The sequence below is a fragment of the Sus scrofa genome, chromosome 7 (genome assembly GCF_000003025.6).
Source record: "Sus scrofa isolate TJ Tabasco breed Duroc chromosome 7, Sscrofa11.1, whole genome shotgun sequence".
Lineage (NCBI taxonomy): Eukaryota > Metazoa > Chordata > Mammalia > Artiodactyla > Suidae > Sus > Sus scrofa.
The window spans coordinates 19,007,197-19,027,671 of NC_010449.5; the positions used below are offsets into that span (position 1 = coordinate 19,007,197).

General features: G+C 42.3%; 1 protein-coding gene across 6 annotated transcripts; it reads left to right on the forward strand.

Annotated features, from left to right (window-relative positions):
- On the forward strand, window positions 585–20,030 carry NRSN1 (neurensin 1). Of its 6 annotated transcripts, none has more exons than XM_005665629.3 (5): window positions 590–769; window positions 2,803–2,875; window positions 6,880–6,918; window positions 8,424–8,621; window positions 18,437–20,030. In XM_005665629.3, the coding sequence occupies exons 3-5, from the start codon at window positions 6,880–6,882 to the stop codon at window positions 18,833–18,835; spliced, it is 636 nt and encodes a 211-aa protein (XP_005665686.1). In that variant the 5' UTR covers window positions 590–769; window positions 2,803–2,875; the 3' UTR covers window positions 18,836–20,030. The 6 variants fall into 6 exon arrangements, 5 of the variants coding, with proteins under 5 accessions (XP_003356588.1, XP_005665686.1, XP_003356589.1 ...); XR_001297741.2 differs by lacking the exon at window positions 6,880–6,918 and adding an exon at window positions 17,948–18,109 and having other exon boundaries at window positions 596–769; XM_013977470.2 differs by having other exon boundaries at window positions 647–769; window positions 2,800–2,875.

Genomic DNA, 20,475 nt, shown 5'->3' on the forward strand with positions numbered 1-20,475 from the left:
TATGTTCTTGCCTTCGTGAACTGGTGTTTCTCATGAATATCATCACCGCATTCATTTTCTTCATCATCCTTCCATCTCACCCATGTAAGTCTTAATGACCTTGTGGTCTGTCTGAGGCAAGGGGTGGCACTTAAAGCGCCCAATGCTGACAAAAACGGAAGGTTCTTTCAGTTGGACAGCACTCTGCCTGCCGAAGTTCCTCACCGTGAGTCCCATCAAGGACAAAAAAAAACAGGAGACGCCTCTACAAATGGGGCTGGTGGTGGTAGAAACACACAGTAGGTCTGCCTGCCTTTTCCATTTATCTAAAAAATGTGTATGGAACCTGCTATGGCCAGACATTCTGCTGGTCAGAAGAAAACAGTGCACAAGATAGAAGGCGGAGAAAGGGTCTGACCCCATGGAGCATCCACCGGGCCCTGTAACCAGCCTTCCGGAAGGCCAGCCACACCTTCCGTCTAGACCACCAGACCCAGGGGCGCAGGCAGAAAGCGGGGCTGGCCAGCCCGGCCCCGCCCACCTGGCGCACGTCCTCGCAGCGCCGACCCGGCCTCTTTGGCTGCAGCTGCGCCGGCCTCCGATGCGCGGGCACGCGGGACGCCCAGCTGTCAATCACGCGCAGCCAGAGCTCCAGGAGGCGGGAGCGGCGGTGGCAGCGGTGGCGGCGGCGGCGGCGGCGGCGGTGGTAGTGGCTGCGATGGGACCCCAGCGAGAGATTTGCGGCTAGCTGGCTGCATTTGCTCCACGGGTCAGGGGATCGCAGGGGCAGGTAAAGCCTTGCGGAGCCCAGGGGTGAGGTTTCCTAGACTAGATGTGTCTTTCTCCCTTTCCTCTCCTCCCTCTCTCCTCACACACAAATATTCATATTCTCTTTCTTTCTCTCTCTCATACACACACACACTCATTTATACTCACACGCGCATTCACACATACTTAACTCGTTCACATTTATTATATGGGCACAAATCTCTACAAAACCCCGTGCATATTGAAATCCATGAACACATACAAATGAGGAGTAGCCAACCCATGCTTTGGTGGCTTGTGGTTTGTGTGTTATGTAAGAATTTGGGAGGTATGCAGGGAATACTCAAGACTTTCTTTCCTGTGAGACCAAAAAAACAAAAAAAAAAGTTGTGTATTAAGTCAGAGTAAAATATATGTATTTGGAGTTTACAAAGCTGACTTGATTTCTTTTCCAGGCTGAATTTAACCCCTTTGCCCTCCCCACTCCCTTTGCCATATCTAAAGATGTTTGAGTGTTTTGATATGATCTCAGCACCTGTTTCTTTGTATTGTTAGAAAGGGGCATTGCATGGGGGTCGGACCAAGCTCTCAACCTCAAAAAAAAAAAAAAAAAAAAAAAGCAGAGCTGGAGTTAACAGCTGATGTTTACTTAATTGGTTCCTGGCTCTGTAGCAGAAATGTTTTCAGCACCTTCAAGAGCTCCTTGGGCTCCAGACCAGGCCAGCCTTTGGTGAAGGGCATATGTGGGGTCAATTCCTTCAAAGTAAAGGAGGAAGGAGACATAAAAAGAAGGGACTTTTAACTGAGAGAGACAGGCACAGATGAGAGACAGACAGACTTGTTTTCTTTTGCTTATCCAGACCTAGGATTCTAATATAATTTGCTTCTTTCCCCAAACCTGCTCACACACCACCCACAAAATAAAATTTCAGGAGAAATAAACGAGACTTGCCAAAGGTTGGCTTGGCCATGGTTCATACAGACTGAACCTGGAAAATACAGAAAACAATTTTTCAGGCCTCAGCTAGACTTCCACACCTCAAATCTCAGATATTCTCCTGCGACTGGATGGGGAACTGTTCATCAGAAAGAATTCTTAATGACCTCTCGAAAAATCAGGTCCCATCTATTATTTTATTTCACATGACTAGAGTAATGTAGGAAACCAGTATCTCTATAGCTGGCAATGGCTTTTTAATTAAATCTTGCATGGGCACCTGCTTTTCTTAGGCAGATGGAAAGTAAAATGATTATGATAGGAAGAAAATGGATAAAGGTACAGGAGTAAAAATCAACCTAATGAGTAAATCATCCAAAGAGCCTTAAAGTCTAAAAATGCATGTAAATGGATCAGAAAATACAATGGCAATAAGATTAATTTATTTTACTAATATAATGAAACAAGCACAGGCACCAAAGAGATCACGTCTGGGATATCCAGGAAGCAAGTCGTCTTTTTATCTAGAATTTATAAAACAAAATGGATCAGTATAGTTGGTCTTATCAACTACATGGAATTGTATCAAAATAAGAATATATTTGTATAATGTGTTGCACTTTACAAAACCTTTTTCATTTATATTGTCTTACCCTATAAACTCCCATGAGAGTCCATTAAAAAGTTGTAAAATAGGAGTTACCATTGTGGCTCAGTGGAAATGAACCTGACGAGTATCCATGAGGATGTGGTTTCGATCCCTGGCCTTGCTCCATGGGTTAAGTATATGGCATTGCCACGAGCTGTGGTGTAGGTCTCAGATGTGGCTTGGATCCCGTGTTGCTGTGGCGTAGGCTGGCAGCTGTAGCTCCAGTTTGACCCCTTGCCCTGGCAACTTCCATATGCTGCAGGTGTGGCCCTTAAAAAAAAAAAAAAAAAAAAGTTTTAAAATATGTTATACTTTTATAAAAAAAGAAAAAACTCTCTCTGCTCTTGAACAAGTCCTTTGACAATATTTTTGTCAGTGTTAAATGATTCTTTACAAATTCTAAGCATGACTTACAAAATTTAGACTTTTATGTGGATCACATTCTGCAGAGATTTTTATTCTTAAGTAGGTTTCAAGAATGAGCCATTAAAAGGAAAGGTCAAAGAGTAAACAACAGGAAGAGGAAGTGGAGGACTGCAAAGGTAAGACTCACACCTTGTCACATGTACAGTCATAAGCACCTTGTGGTCTGCGCATCGATAAAGAAGAGATTTAAAGAGAGTATTTGTTCTTTTCTCCTCTCATTTTGGTTTTGGACTTTACAATACCTTACTTAAAAATATATCTCAAAGGGGTAAAGTAATAAGATAACTGCACATCATTAACCTCCCCTTTTAAAAATTATAAAAGTGCCTGCATATCCACTGACTTAGAATAAAAATTCAGGGAGTTCCCGTCGTGGCACAGTGGTTAACGAATCCGACTAGGAACCATGAGGTTGCGGGTTCGGTCCCTGCCCTTGCTCAGTGGGTTAATGATCCGGCGTTGCCGTGAGCTGTGGTGTAGGTTGCAGACGCAGCTCGGATCCTGCGTTGCTGTGGCTCTGGTGTAGGCCGGTGACTACAGCTCCGATTCGACCCCTAGCCTGGGAACTTCCATATGCCGCGGGAGCGGCCCAAAGAAATAGCAAAAAGACCAAAAAAAAAAAAAAAAAAGAATAAAAATTCACAACGGAGAACCGCAGTCTCTACCACTGTACCAGGACAATGAAATATCTCTGAAATGATCTGTTGGAAGAAACACATTTTCAAGTTTTAAGGCCATGCTTATATAATTCCAGAATGCCTGATTTAAAAGTGAAAAAGCTGTTAGCAGGCTTTCATGCCTTCCTGCATCCGCTCTGAGTCTGATTGTTCTAAGTGAATTGACCTTTTGGCGTGGTGTTGGATAAATGGTCTAAATCAGTTATGTGCCTATACCTTGCGGCACTGGCCCTGTGGAAACGTGGCTCTAATGGGAACTTCACTCTCATTATCTCAGAATGATTTTATGGGAGAGAAAAGCAGTATGAAAAATGGAATGATCTTTCAGAGAGAATAAATAGAACAGGGCCTGTGCCTGGCCTCACAGCTGACTCACACATAGAGCCATGGGAAAACACTCATCCTTTTTGTGCCTCAATTTTCTGCCTCTCTTCTCTCAAGGAGACCGCGAAGACAAATAATATAAACTCCGTGGTGCTCTTTGAGTTTCATGAGGCATAAAGCCTTTTTTCTGTTTTCATGGCTATGAACATTTTTCAAGTAAAATAAAAAGCAACCGCTTCTGTTAGACTGAAATGTAAAGTTCCAACACATTGATACTCTAGTGTAATGGTACACATAGAGCTCATGGTAGTACATGCATGGGTTTGTTTTCTGAATAGAGTAATTGTTCAAGGAATTCTCAGCATATGTACTTTTTTCTGCTGCAAACACCTCGTTTTGGTGCTCATTTTGTTACACTTAACTGCTTCAGAAGTGTTTCTTCTTCTAACCCAAGAGTCAATGGAGAGAAAAATGTGTGCCCGCTCATCTTTGTGACCACCATCTCACATTATCTGGCACATAACTAGTGCTTTAAAAACACCAGCGGTAAGGGAGAATGAAAAATCAAGGACCGCTCAGGCCATTATACACACTAATGCATGCAGCATGCTGTGCCAAGAAATTTCAGCGGAAAAGGGGACAGAAAATGCCCCTTCCTTGATGAAGTTTACACTTGATCATGCACACATCTGTCAGACCGTCAAATAAACCACCTAACAGAGGACCAGGTAGTAATAAGTGCTGCGAAGAGAAAGAAACCTAGACAAGGGAATAGAAAGTGACAGTGGGCTGATATTTCTTATGCTCATTGTAGAAAACCTCTTAGAGTTTGGTAAGGGAGTAAAGGTACGATTTCTTTCTCTCCATGAGGCCCTGGGATATAATAAGTGTGCTGTGTGGCTGAGAATTGAATATCCATTCAGTGTATAATTGTGCATGCAGTTAAGATAGATACCATAGAAAAATAATAAAAAGAAGAAAACCATAGATGGATCCTCACTTATTGACACCTAGAATGTCCTTAGGCAAGAATGAAAACATTTCCCCATTCCTAGATGACCAAGTTACCAGCCACTGCTTCTGCTTGTGCTCCATCATGATGGCCTTGCTGGCAGTGAGGATGCAACAGCTCCACAAGCGTGTTTACAAATGAATACTCATTTAAATACAATCCTGGAGAATGTTTTTACCCACCTCCCCCCATGCAAGCACTTCCTGGGATATGGAGGCTTTCTCTTAAGAAAGGAGCCTGCTCAGGATCCATCACTTAATAGGAGTCATAGATTTAACATTACCATTTTATGCTTCTGCTACCACATCTATTGAAACTCAAGCACCAGAATTCTCATGAAACTTTATTCATTAAATAAATGCAGAGGGAAGCTAAAATGCCTTTCTTTGCATGTACCTTCCCTTTCTTCTCAACCCTAGATTACCGTAAAATCATTGCCCAGTTTTTAAAGTGACTCTATGAAATGACCTTATATATCTTCTTTATGATACTGGAGGTGTCAGTCAACCAAGTAGATTCCAAGAAACTGTCACATTCTCTATATTGGGATCAAAAGTTACTGACTTTGCTATGAGGAAGGTAATGCTGTTGAGATTTTATAGGTGCAGAATTTCTACTCTAACATGTTATATTGTAAAATCCAGCAAATGAACCGTCTCCTCTAAGAGTGAATCCCAACAAAGACTATGGAAAGATGTATAAAAGCTCTGACACCCACAGGGACTACTCTTTTAGGCAACATACACTATCCTGAAGTAACTTATTAAACAAATAGACAACACAGAACCATTCAGTCTACTAAATACCAAGTAACTCACCTAACTAGTAGCTTATATGCTCCTTTAAATTGAAGCTTCATGGATACTGTAATAAAGCAATCTGACAATCATTATGAGTATGGGATGAGATGGGAAATCACTAAACCCAGTTGTTTATCCAACAAAAATAACTGACTCATTCTGTAAATTCATGGCCGAAGACTCCTAAAAAAACTATGTCTGCAAGGAATTAGAGGTTATCTAGTCCAAGCATCTTATTTTAAGGAAAATGAAACCATAGCCCATAGAGGTTTCTGAGCTTGCCTAAGAAATCAAAACCCCTAAGTTGTGGATCAAGAAGTGGCATTAGAGTCTGTTTCCTGCTCTATGTGGTTATCACAGCACAGGCCATGTTCTTGTACTTTGTATGTCTGGAGGACAGAATAAGACTCACTGAGATTTCTTTTCTGAAATGTTATGTAACATCACTAAATAACCATTCTGACTTAGAGTAGAGCCTTCTATCACTCAGGCTCAAAGATATTTTTTTAATGACATTTTCTATTTCTTTTATGATCTTACCCATATTGTGTTCAACAAAGTGGGACTACTGAGTTTCATGCTATAAAGCAGAAACATTTAACCTAGTGCAAATGGTACAGGAAATGACTACAATATGTCACATGGTCCCGCCCTGCATCAAAGCTAAATCCTGAGAAAGAACAACTTCAGCATCACAGAAAGAAAACTCTTACTGTTGCTATGAGGGATTTTTTTTTTTTTACTCCTATCATATCTATTTTTGTCCTTTTTTCATGGTAAAGTCTCCAATGCATTGTAGAAAAATCTGAACATAAATATTTGTATGAGTTGGTTATGATTATGCAAGTATATGATTCAGTCCATACTCCTGCTTACTGTATTGTTGTCTTTCACCTGCTCCCTGACTCATGGTATAACCTTTAACAGATGATTTTTCTATTCCTTAGTTTCTTCAGTGACAAAGCAGACTTAGTAATGCTAATCCCATCTCCCCTTGACTGAAATTTTATTAGAATATCTTAAAAGAAAGTGCCCTTAAAATGATTCCACTAGTAATAGGTACTTATTCATCATCTTTGCTGTATAAGAATTAAATAAAAGATACTGAAGAGTTCATCCTAGCATTTAAAATATGAAAAGTAGGTTAATGAAAGAATTTGGTCCAGCAGACTTTGCTGCTCTAATCAGGCAAAGTTCCTTCTGAAACCTTGATATTTATGAAATAGTATCTTGAAATGTTAAAAAGCAAAAATACAAAAAAAAAAAAAATTTCTTCCCTGCTCTCTCCTCCTGAATGATTTCTTTAGATGGTAGCTGGACCTGAAACAGGAAGAGGTCACTGGGAGGTAAGCACTAAATGTAACAGGGACCAACACTTAAAAAGATGATGTTTTGGTCACCTCACTAACACCTGTTTGCAGCATTTTTTTAAGATCAGGGCTGTAGCTTCCATTTTGATACATTTTCTAACGAAAACCCATTCCTGCCCACTGAGAGCACACATGTAGGAGATATTCTCATGGGTTTACTTTGTGACCATGGGACAGTGAATCCCTGGGTTCAACTTTGATTTTAGCCCCAGGATTCTATCCACCCAAACCAAGTGGCCACACAGGAATACTTGGTAGAATTTTAATTTTTCCTTATAGAGAAACATCACTACTTGGTTTCTTGACAAGTAATTGGAAACACTTAATATGTCTTCTCACCACCCTGAGAGAACCTGGTTCAGTGGAAAAATAACCTTCCATCTAGTTCCTTGCTTTGGTACATTGAGACAGAGAAAACTGTCTAGAGTTTGAAACTATGTCCACACAGGGAAAACCACCTAAAGGATAAGTGAAAAATCTAAAAATGTACTTCACACTTCCAGCTACCTATTTATCTGCTTATAGGGGGATCAGAAAAAAAGCAAATAACAAACAGAACTACTGAAAATTCTCTTACCAAAATTTCTCTACCTTAACAATTCCTTTTTTTTCCCCATGAATTAATACCCAAGTGCCTCTCTCTAAGGTCAAGTCAGGTTGAAATTTCCATCTTAAGAAGGCAAGTCCCAAACAACCCACCCAGAGCTTTGTCTGATTAAATAAGTCTCTGAATTCTAATTTATAGTAGACATTTAATGGAAACTAGTAAAAGGCTAGGTATACCCTCTGCATTATGCTCTACCATCCCATATGGACAGGTGTATCCACAAATAATGCCCAAAATACCAGGAGTTAGAGGTAGTGAGGGTAAATTATTGGTCAAGGCATTTGTGATTAGTAAAGCATGAAGCTTAAGTTGCTCAACAGCTTTTTAAATACAACTTGACAATCGTTAGAGCAGGATACATGAAATCTGATGGCGAAATTTCAGATTGCTACATAACATCATGTAGGTTCCACAAGGGACCATGGTTAAACATCAGAGAGGACAGTCCAAGACAAATTCCATCCATAGCCAGTGAGAGTGCCGGCCTAATTCTTTAACATGGAAGTGTAAAGACCACTGGATTCTAAGGGAGTAAAGATTTCTTGTCAAGACATTGAAAATCTCAGCTTCTTTGTTGCCATTTCTCATGTGCTTCCTGCTTAAATGTTTGCATCATTTAAGTAAGCTGTGCCATTATGCCTCATTTCGTTCATGGAGAACCAGTTGTAGTCATTGAGGGTTTGGGATAATTTTGCACTTGGTAGAGAAGAGCGGCTTATCAGAAAGACAGGTGTTTAAAAGTGTCTCTTCTCTCCAGAAAAGACCATTGTTCAAACAGGCTGACATTATTCTGCATGGTTCTTACTCTTCATGTGCCTTTTGATCCTGAGCCCAGAGCTCATAGGGCTGATGCCTATGGGTATTGTCATTCCAGCTGGGAAGGATGAGTTCCTGCAGCAACATCTGTGGGTCCAAGCAGGCACAGGCTGCCACTGAGAGCGGGTACCAGCGCTATGGAGTCCGGTCCTACCTGCACCAGTTTTATGAGGACTGTACCACCTCAATCTGGGAGTATGAGGATGATTTCCAGATCCAGAGATCACCTAACAGGTGGAGCTCAGTATTCTGGAAGGTAAGTAAAGAGCACGTGTCTAACTCAGGAAATGGAGAAATCATTGGCTTTGGTTAATAATTTAACTGTTGAGAACTGAGAGGCCTGGAACTCTGCATGTGCCTCCATCTCGGTGACACCAAGTACAGTCTTCTTCCCTTAGGAGACTATAAACTTTGGCCTGAAGAAAACCTCTAAACACAGCACAATTGTTGATTTGTAGGTTAAACGTAAATCAGTATAATTGTCATCATTATTATTTTTGCTACTGTTATTAATGTCCCACTAAATTCACCAATATGGAGCCATCTAAAGGGAAAACATGCTTTAAGCCTCCTTTCAGGTTTGGTAGATGTCATTTGAAAAATTACAGTAATTATTTGATAAACATTTAGCCAGACTCATCCTGAAAAATTACAGTACTTATTAAAAGAAATAGCTGAGTATCTACCACTATCCTATCACGGCAAGCTACTGGAGACTTAATAGTTGGGGATCTAAGAGAGATCACGCTGAGACATAATACAGTCAACCAGCTCTGTCTCTACCAGATATGCGGTCATGAGGCTCTCTGAGCTTCAGCTTCCTCAAATGGAAGGAGCATCACTAGACAGTATGTTCAGTCATTCAGGAGATTAGTGAGCACCTGTTCCATTCCAAGAAGTTGCAAAGTACTGGAGATTAAAGTGGTAAACGGGAGAAGAAAAAGTCCTGCCCTCATGGAACTTACAATCTGTCATAGGAAACAGACTACAAACAAATACCCCACACAATAAAATAGTGGCAAGTGCTAGATGAGAAATCAATCAGAGTAAGAGGATAGGGAGGGATGGAGAACTAGTATGTGGATATGCTGATCATAGAAAGCCTTTCGGAGGCAATGACCTTTGAGCAAATACCAGGATAAGCTGAAGGAATAGACCATAAAGTTATCTAGGTGAACGTCATCCTAGGCTGGGAAAATAGCAAGTGCAAAAGCTCTGAAATGGGAACAAGTTTGGTGTGTTTAAAAAATAGCAAGAGATCCAGTCTGGTTACAGTGGAATGAGATGGGAGAACAAAGAACAGATGACAGATTCAGAAAAATAACAGGACACAGGCATTTTGTGTAGAGCCTTGTAGATGATAGGACTTCGGCTTTTACCTCGAGAGAAGCCCCCCCGGACATTTCAAGCAGATGCATGACATAATCCAACCAATGTTTTAACAAGATCATTCTGACTACAGTGCAGAAAATAGATTATACAAAGATAAGGGTAAAAGCACCTGGATTATTAAGAGGCTATTAAAGTACCCAGGCAAGACATAATGGTAGCTGAGATTAGGGTGGTGTCAGTGGAGATGGTGAGAAGTAGTCAGATTCAGCATCAAGTTTGAAGGCCAAGCTGTCAGGACATGCTGGCAAATTAGACAGGAGAGAAAAAAGAGTCAAGCATGACTCTAAGACTTGCAGTCTGAGCTCTTTTTAGTGAATGATATTGTTTACAATTTCCTGGGATGGAGAACACCAGGACAGCAGTGGGGTGGGTGAAGAATCAAGAGTTTGATTTTGGCACTGCTACAGTAGCCACGCCTTTGAAGCGTGCAAGTGGAGATCAGTAGCAGCAATTTAAATACACCACTTTTCTTTCTTTTTTTTTTTTTTTTTTGTCTTCTTGCCTTTTCTTGAGCTGCTCCCGCAGCATATGGAGGTTCCCAGGCTAGGGGTCGAATCGAAGCTGTAGCCACCAGCCTACACCACAGCCACAGCAACGCGGGATCCGAACTGCGTCTGCAACCCACACTGCAGCTCACAGCAATGCCGGATCCTTAACCCACTGAGCAAGGGCAGGGATCGAACCTGCAACCTCATGGTTCCTAGTTGGATTCGTTAACCACTGTGCCACGACGGGAACTCCAAATATACCACTCTTCAGCTCATCACTTGGAAGTTACTGTGTATAAGGCACTAGACTAGATAACTATCACCGAAGGAAGAGAGTATAGAGTGAAAGAAAAGACATTGGGATATTCCAACATTTAGAAATCAAGGAAAAGGACACGGATGTTGGAAGGGATATTGAGAAGGTGCAACTTTAGATAATGCCGTAGATTCCTTCCAGGTCTAATATTCTGTTTTGGAGGTTTCCAATCACCCCCATCTTTCTCCCAAAAGATCCCAGAAACTTTGACATTGATACTGACATAAACTTACAATTTATGGGCAATAGAGTTTAAGAAGAGGGAATGCAGCATAATGATGATTTTGAGCATGGACTCTATCCTCATATGACATGGGTTCAAATTCACCTCTTCCATTTAATAGCTCTGTAACTATGGCCATTTAATTGACTTTAATGACCCTCTAATGGTGATCCTTATAGCACCTACCACATAAAATTATAAGTAATATTTACCAAAAGCTTAAAACAATGTTTCATAGGTACTTACTAAGCATTTAATGTATTATTTCCTATTACCAGATGTCATATGGAACACTGAGCTCTGAAATAGAAATAAAAACTAAAATCTAGTTAACAAATAAAATATTACATAATATAGTTGTTACCATGGATTACCCAAAAACTGTGTTGATTCAAAATCTTCTAATGTCAGGTACTCTGTATTATAACTGGCCAAGCCCACATTCTTATTCTGTACAATGTCACCTCTGATGAATCTGCACTGGCCTGGACCAGCAAAATACATAGCCAAGCTTGGCACATCTTGTATTTACCCAGATAAGTGGGTGGTTGCTTCTCTATGTGTCAAAAAACAAATATTTGCCTGACGGATCTGTTGTGCCAAGAGCCTAAAATGTCACTGACATACAGAATGTTATAAATGCTCATGTGGTTCGAAAGCACTAGGGGTTATATGATTTGGGAAGCTAGGTGTAAATCCGTCAAATAAAACATGGGTATGAATTTAAAATAAAGAACGCTCAGTATATTACCAATCCCAGAATTCACAGTTCAGATCTTCTTCCTTCTATTTTACACAAACAAAATCCAAAAGTATTTTTTCCCTGTTACGCTAGACCCACTTCAGAGAATAAAAACAGGCTAAATGGAGATTATATTCCAGCAAAATCCAAATCCTAGACTCATATCCTAAATCATAAAACACTAGACTGGGCATTCGGAAGCCTACAGTCAACCTGAAAAATCAAAGGATTCACTGTCTGAGAGATCTCACCTTTACCAAGGGAAGAAACCAGCTGCTCTTGGGTTTCCTCCTGGGAAATACAGGTGAGTTCATGCCAGTGACTGTATGAAGTGCCTTTTTTATAGAGAAAGGCACCAATTATGTACATTCCTATTATGATTTTTCAATGTGTTTCCGTTTATTTCAAACTGCATCTCATAAGTGGTTCAAGATGTGGGCTCCCCCTTTCCCCTCTTCCACTCCAGTGTTGCTCAGGTCTCAGGGGTCTCTCACTGGTGGCCACACTCATAGAGTCTCAGCAGGACTCTGCCACTAAGCCAGCTCCTTAGCGGTGGGCAGCGTGGAGGGGCTTCATGAGAAGGGAGATGGGAATCAAATGGGCCTGAGTTAGGATCTTTGCTCTACCAACGGGACCTACGTAACACTGATCTCGCAATGCTGTTCCTTCTTTCTACGAATGTTTTTATGCCTGCTGTGCCTAAGACTGTGGTGGGGTCTGGGATTCAGTTGTGGATATGACACTGTTCTTCACCTGTGAATAAGATGTAGCCTTGACCTGATGGAGCTCACAGTCAAATAGGGAAGGCAGATGTGTGCACAGATTGTTACAATCCAAGGTGATAAACTCTCCTGTAAGAGTCATCCCAGTACTTACTGGGAGAACAGGGTTTTTGGGCAGGGAAGACCTGATGCAGCCTGGGGAGGGAGTTACTCCACAGAAGAGCTCACAGGAACAGGGCATCCACATAGAAAGAGAAGATCGCAAAAGCCGAGTCACGAGAGAAGATGGCACGCTCAGGAGATGGCAGACATTTCAGGGTGGCTGGGGTGAAAATTTAGAGTTGGAGGATGAGGTCAAGAGATGAACTCGGGAAGGTATACAAGGGCTGGGTGACAGAAGACTGAAAGGCTGTGAAGTAGAAATGTCTCCAAAACCATCCAGCTTGATTGAACACAGTGAAAGGGCAGGATAATAATAAGGCTGGGCTTTCTTGGGAAGATTGTGTCTCAACCAGGTGGAAACTGCCCCCCAACCCTCACACACAATTTTATACAATTTTATTCTCTGTGCCTCACAGGTTCTGGATTACTGCGTGGTTGCCTCCACCACTATGAATTTACCTGGTGCCTGCAACTGCTGCCAACTGCAAAAATCTATGTGCCATGGTCCTACCTACCCCCTGCCACCCGCAGTCTTTGCCCAAGTATGGAACATGCTGTGGTGGAATTTTTCTTTCTCATCCTTGCACTTGACCTTGACTAAGTCTGTTGCCACTTGATCATACAGCAAACAGCCAAAGTCCCACAGATATAAACTAATGAGAGCAGTCTTCACACCCCAATAATTCTTTCCTCTCCCCCAGGGTTATCCTTCCTTCTAACCCTCTCCTCAGTGCATATTAGAAACCTCCCAAAGGCTGTTTATCAGCGATGGGCAGGTACAAGGCAAGACCACTTCCTCTGTAGACTTACTAAAAGTGACCCTGGCCCCCCTCTTTTCTATCAAGACCCTCCTATCTGTCCCAATGTCTGTAGTTTCCCCCTAAGTTAGAGTTTTGACTTACATCTTGGATGTCTCGTCAAAGTTTTGCTAAATACTAAGGAGTTGGTTTTATTCTAGAAATGAGAGGAGCTAAGGATGCCCCTTAAGAGGAGAAACCATGTGGTATTAATTTTTAAAAAAACATTTCTTAGATGGCACTTGAAGGATGGACAAAGAATGAAACTAGCAATGGAGACCATCAGAATGCTGTTGCAATGATCTGGGCAATATTTAACAATGTTTCATAGCTGTGGTAATGGAGAGGAGAAGCTAGATTCAAGAGAATTTTATAAGGTAGAATCCATAAGATTTAATTATCCTTTGACTATGAACATGAGGAAGGACTCAGCCAGTGGGCGGATGGCAGGAACGCAGAGAAATTGGGAAGGAACATCGTTTTGAATACCTGGGGTTTGGGGAGCCCTTGGGACATTTCTGTGTAGATCTTCCTATTGGCTGTCAGAGCTATGGGGCTGACAGTAGAGCCCCGGAGAGAAATCTAGGCTGGAGTTGGAGATTTGGTAATCATTTGTAAAGTGGAAGCTGGGACTGTGGCCACACATGAATCTAGAGAGAACAGATTGAGTAAGGAATGTGAGTCAGTGCTAGAACCCTAGGGAACACCAACAACTTAAGAGTGTCTGGCAAAACAGGGCAAGAGAGAGTTGTTAGGGACATAAGATGTAGACGCAGGAGAGAGTTGTGTCAAGGATAATAATTGGTGAGGGTTTTAAGAAAGTGTAAGTGCTTAAAATCAACAACCGCAGACTCTTCAAATGAGGAAAGAAAAGAAAAATTGGATTTGATGATTAGAAGGTCATCAGTTTCCTCAGAGAGAAGTTTCCGTAAAATGGTGGAGGACAAAACTTGGCTACCAAGTTTAGGAATGAGTCCAAGCAATGGCTGGGGGGACACTGGGCTCTAGAATACGTTTTTTTGTTGTTGTTGTTTTTTGGTGTTTTTTTGGATCCACTTGAAGCATGGAGAAGTTCCCAGGCCAGGGATCAAACCCACGCCATAGCAGCGACAATGCTGGATCCTTAACCTGCTGCCACCAAGTCACCAGGGATCGCCTCAAATAGCTTTTGAAGACAGAAGCAACTGTATGTGCTCCCAGGCTGGAGGAACTGAGCCTCTGTAAGGTAGAGGAGCTGATGCAGAATCTTCCTCCCCAGGTGAAGGAGTGCTGTGCAGACTGTACAGGTGAGGCGTGTGAAGGAAGGACCTAGATCCTAGCCTGGCAGGGTCACTGCTTTGTAAACTCGGTGTCCCCAACAGGTCAGGCAAGAAGGTCAGGACAGATGAGTTAGAATCTTCCATCACTCTGGCAGATGACACCACTCAGAGTTCAGGTCAGCAGCAGCCCTAATGGCTGATGAAGAAGAAAAAAAGCCGGTATTCACCCTTGCCACACTTCTGAATTTTACCTCTCACCCAGATGGCTTCTTTCGCATGTAGCTCCATCCAGAAACACACACACACACACACACACACACACACACACACACACACACTCTTCCCTGCCATGCTAGTTCTTGCTTCCAGCAGTCATTACTGCCTCCTCTCTGCCAGAACAGCTGTGTTGCTCCTGCTGCCAGCTCTGCTGTCATGTTCCGATCTCATCAACTCACCCAGATACAACCAAGGGGGTGTTGGTCAAAATAACAGCAGTTTCTGGCTCATAGCCCCCAGCAGCAGAAGGTCTGGAATCCAAGTTCTCCTCCATGTCCAGTCCTCCTTCCCAGCAGCAGAGGCTAGGCTTTCCCTCATCCTCCTCACAATCAAGAGACTCACCAGAAATTACAGCACAAAAACTGCCCTTGCTGCTTTTTTTTAAGGTTTGTTTGTCAGACCCTGGAGAGGTCCTTCTTTCTCTCACCATTGGTGTTGATCCAACCACAGCACCAGGCCTGCGGAGGGTGGGAGAGGGTTACCCAGCAGCATTGCAATTCTTTTGCATGGCTCTAAACAGAACTGGTTTGCTCTCTTAGAACCTTTTAAAAACTTTGTGGTGCATTCCTTAAACTCTATTTAATAGAACCCCTTTATCTCTCAGGCCTGGGACCACTTCAACTTAAAACTGTGTCCAGAGATCATTTTTATGATGCTGTATGGCCTTACTCCCTCAATTTCTATTCCATTCAAAACTCCATGAATTATTACCAACTTAATCCATGATACTAGGATTGAGCTGATGTATCCCTCCTATTACCCTCTCAGGGAAATATTCCCAGCATTGCTCCTTCACGCCTACATCCTAAGCCCTCCCTGATGTGTTTGAACAGGTTTTAGAGAACCTCATTAGATTTGCGTTGATGGCATCTTCAGAATCTTGGGGATTCCATAATCTTCATTACCTCACACTCTCGCCACCCCCACAGATGGTAGGCCTCTCTCTGATACTCTGATATAGCAGGGAAAAGGGAGAAGGCTCAAGGAGGCCAGCCTCCTTCCAGTTCTAGAAGGGAGCAGGAGTTCTGCCATCTGCAAGGCATGGTTTGCCTTTTAGCTTCTGAATGATATTTCAGGAGTGGATTTGCCTCCATAAAGCACTGCTCAGTTGAGGAGCAGGCTGCTCTGACAGTCCATCACCCAGCTCTGGATTCAGCAGCCTGGTAGTTTAAATCAGTCTGTCAGGAATATTTATTGGGCCCAAGCCTGCTGTGAGAGCTAAGGAGAGACAAGACAGAAGTAGAAGATCCGGCACCCTGGCCTGGAGTTGCTCTTTAAGAATCTTAGAAGCTGAGATGGATACATTGCTACTGCCCTCGATTTTTGAGAATCAGTGCCAGTTCTTGAGAGGGGAGGTAGTTTAATGACATATGAAGCATGTCACCATGGATGATATTTAAGTTAATTTCATTGGTACATTTGGAATTTTCCAACATGAGTCATTTTTTTAAATGTTATGAATAGTGATTAGTTTTTGAAGATGAATTTATTAGCCACCATTCTTAGAAAATGTAGAAAACCATCCAAAGTGTGATATTTTACAACTCAATTTCTTCCGAAGTACTTATCTCTTATGTAGAATCGTTTCTATTTTTTCCACCAAAGATGTTATACCAACTCTTTGTTTTTCAGTTTCTTTACAATATTACGTAGTGGAAAATTTTTCACACATGGTGAGTAAAACTCTATTGTAATTTAAAAAAATATTAGAAGGTAATGTTACAAAATAGTAATTGGTGAATGAATATTCATAGGAGAGTGAAAATGAGGAATGGGGTTTAGAAGTCTTATAGCCTGTGTTAGAGCCCAGGCATACCACCTGCTTAACTGAGGGACCTGAAGCTTCAACCCTAAAAACCTCAGATTCTTATAGGTGAAATGGGGATAAAAATATCCACAACTCACAAGATGCTGGTGAGGATTAAGACTATTTCTGAGTCATAATAGATGCTGAGTAACACTAGTTCTCTTTCCCCCTTTGTTAGAGTGATGGGTTTGCTAATGAGGTGTATTACCATGAAACATAACAAATAAATTAGATAAATATACTTTAGATGTTCAAGATTAAATGGTGTTAGGCATTTATTTTTCCACCCTTGCTACTCTAACTAAAAGCAATTAGGAACGGAGGGAATGAAAAATGTATTTAAAAAATAAGCTATATTAGCTATACTTTATTCCAAGTACTAAGCAGTGGTTGCAATGCTCTTGCCAATATAGCATATTTTACAAGAGGCGCATTTCCAAATAATAATAGCTACTTATTACAGTGTATGACTTAGCAAGGCACAGGGCTGAGTGCTTTCATGTGTGGTCTCATTTAGTCTTCACAGCTCTATGAGGTAGGTACTATTATCATTTATCATTTTATAAATGGGAAAATTAATGAGAGCATTTAAGTAAATTCCCTTCAATGATTCACGTACTAGTTGTCAATGCTAAAATCCAAGCCTGAGTCTGTTCATCCCAAACCTCTGGCCTTAAACCACCAAATGGTATATTACTTTCCAATCTTCAGTGGGTTAACATTTTATTAGAACTTGAGCTAATGCAGTGTCATCTATACCTGTTGCTCTTACCATTTCTCAACATCTGTACAAGGAAAGCCAAAATCATTAGATGTTAGAGGAGAAAGAGCACTGGCCCAAGGGTCAGATCTGTGGCTTCTAGCCCATCCTCTTCTACTTGCTAGCCGTCCACTCTTGGGTCAGTGATCTTCCCTCCTTGAAGCTCCATTTCCTTGCCTATAAACTGGTAATGATGGTTTCTTCTCCACTTACTGGGGAAAGGAGTGACTAGTTACACAGACTAATGGCCTCCAGACAAAATCACCAGGAACTTATCTCTTTGTTAAATGAGTTGAGTGTATACATTGCAGCAAGAGAGAATGACAACACAGGGGCTCCTGGGCATTTTAATAAGAGAGTGAGAGCAAAGATTATTATGGGTTGTGGGCTTTGGTTGGGTGATTTGCCAGGAGAGGGGAGGCATTCCACAGGAGCCAGAGTTGACTCTGCATTATCAGGGACAATCCAACTCTATGATTGGGTATCTTAATAAATTTTATCTATATGGAGGGCAGACTAGAGTGAGGCTAAAGCTGTAACTGGTGAAGAAACAGCAGTCATTTATAAGAGGTGGGCAGGAAGGGTAGTGCTTGGTATTTTGTGGTTTGTACAATGACCTTGTTTCTGTCTGCACTTAGACAAAGTTATGAAGTGGTCTTGGTCTGTCTCACTTCGTCACGGGCACAGAGTGATCTTGTCTGATGTTGAGGTTCTGCAAGATTGATTGTACCCACAGAACAACATGGCGCCAATGTGGGGCCCAGGCCAGCTTCTGACACCATCAAGGCCTGGTGAATAGGGTGAGGCCAGCTCCTGGGTATCAGGGCTGCTCTTCTCTTGCTCAAGACCAAACAAGACAACCTAAGCCAAGGTGGGGAGGGGGGGGTCTGTCAATTGCAAAACACTGGACAGGCAGCTCAAAGGAAAAAATCCAGACAGTGCTAAAGCTCCTGGGTGGCATCAAAATCAGAAAGGTCCTTCTTTCACCTTCTTTAACCAGAAAATTATGTAAGCTTCTCATACAACTTGTGCATAGATTGGGAAAAGTCTCAAGAAACAAGACAAGCCCTGCTCCAGAGGGCTGGAATACCCAATTTACTCTCCTATTTTGTTGTGTCTTTCTCTAGGTCGGACTCATCTCGGGCACAGTCTTTGTGATTCTCGGATTGACTGTTCTGGCAGTGGGCTTTCTTGTGCCCCCCAAAATTGAAGCCTTTGGCGAAGCCAATTTCGTGGTAGTGGACACACACGCTGTCCAGTTTAATGGAGCCCTTGACATGTGCAAGCTGGCAGGTGCCGTTCTCTTCTGCATTGGGGGCATGTCCATGGCAGGGTGCCTGCTGATGTCAGTGTTTGCCAAAAGCTACTCCAAAGAAGAGAAAATCCTTCAGCAAAAGTTTAAAGAGAGAATTGCAGACATCAAGGCCCACCCCCAGCCCATTACGAGAGCTCCAGGCCCAGGGGAAACAAAGATACCAGTCACTTTGTCCAGGGTTCAAAATGTTCAGCCTGTATCAGCCACCTGAAATGTTTTCCACCCCAGCCTCCCCCCCTCCTCCTAATGTACGAGGTGTTACGAGGGAGCAGGCCAGTTCAGGAGACGATGAGCGTTTGATGTTGACCTGCCCCACCTAGGGCTGTGCTCCGCTGCGGGCAGCATGGGAAGTGAGCTCACATTCATTCCCTTCAGTGGCCCTGGGGACAGTTGATGCCATGTGTCAGCCTGTCACCTCTGGAACTCCTCTCTCATATATTGTGACTTTGTGTCATTTTCCATGTTACTGGAAAGCGCTGAACAGTTTAGACCAGCCTACCGATGGCTAACGTGGTCCGTCTTACTTTCCAATGTTGGTTCTTCTAATCTTTCCTGTGTGGTGCTGCCTTCCTTTCCTTGTCTCACTACATGTAAGATACTGTTGTGTGTGTCCACAGAAAAATCACGTTCCCTGATTTTGACCCAAACATTGGTCTTTTAACCATAACTCGAGGTTCTTGAGATCAAACACATACCTATCGGGATTCTCCACAAATCTTTTTGTTGTTGTTGTTTTCTCCAGTTTTTCCTTCCACTTAAAAAGCTAAAATTGACAACTGGAGAATCTTGGGAAAGAAACTAGTATTAAGAGAATCTATTTATGTAGTGTCCAAGAGCACTGAGTTAGAAGCCAAGAAATTTGAGTTCCTATTAGTAGCCAGCTGTGTGATTTTGGGGAAAGCACTTCACATCCCCAGGCCTCAGTTTTCCCGTCTGTAGCTGGGGGTCCTGGTCTGTGATGTCGGAGGTTCCTTTTTTGCCGCGTGTCCTCGTGTTTCCACGACGAAGGATGTTTACGGTGTTCTTGTGGCTCTTGCCACAATGGGATTCTTCCGGAAGGTCGCCGAGTCAGCAGCCCCCATGCCATCTACTCTTAAATCTCCAACCCCAGCAGTTTACACAATGCCGTCCTATTTTTTATAAAGGCAAAATAAGCCATCCGCAGATAAGGAACCCCTGAGTAAATGATAACTTTTAAAAGGGTCTTCATTCTCCAAGAAGATGTTTTCTTCTCCAGTAAAATGTACCTCTCATCCCTTTGCACTTTTATTTAATCTGTGGATTTCAGCTAGACTGAAGAAAGTGGAACACATGACCTTGGTATCCTCTCAGAATCTGTGCCACCTTCCAGGGTTTTTTTTCCCCTTCCTTCACTGGATAAATAAAATATGTGAACGAGCAGAACCTGAATTGCATTGTCATTCCTTTGGTGTGGCTGTTTTCTCTCCTACATGTAATTTTCCATCCTGAGGCTGAGGGAGTTCTGCTGGTCCCCAGGCGAAACCGAAGAATAAATGAAGCAATTAGTGCTTTTGTGCACAGGCTTTGTTTTGCATCATCTGGCATAAAACTCGGGCACATTGGCATCCTTAACAAGGATTGTTGGCCAGGTTTGGGTGGAATTGTTCTAGTTTCCTCGAGTTCTTACCTTCCTGTGGAAATGCCATTTTACTTTTGTTCTTTGAAGCCTTATTCAAGCCCCCAAGCACCTGTTCAAGGCAACACCATGTTGGCGTCTGTGTTGTGTTCCAAGGAAACTTTGAGGATGAGACTTGACATTTAAAGACCTCCAGAATGGAAAATAATGACTGTAGGGCTTGGGAATTTTTAGGTCCAGGCATGAAAACAGTC

What these genes read in the sequence shown, in the direction of transcription:
- NRSN1 (XM_005665629.3), top strand. Translation starts at nt 6,880, where the DNA reads ATGGTAGCTGGACCTGAAACAGGAAGAGGTCACTGGGAG. An exon ending in CAGGAAGAGGTCACTGGGAG is followed by an intron (nt 6,919 to 8,423) that starts GTAAGCACTAAA and finishes TTGTCATTCCAG; the next exon opens with CTGGGAAGGATGAGTTCCTG. An exon ending in GGAGCTCAGTATTCTGGAAG is followed by an intron (nt 8,622 to 18,436) that starts GTAAGTAAAGAG and finishes GTCTTTCTCTAG; the next exon opens with GTCGGACTCATCTCGGGCAC.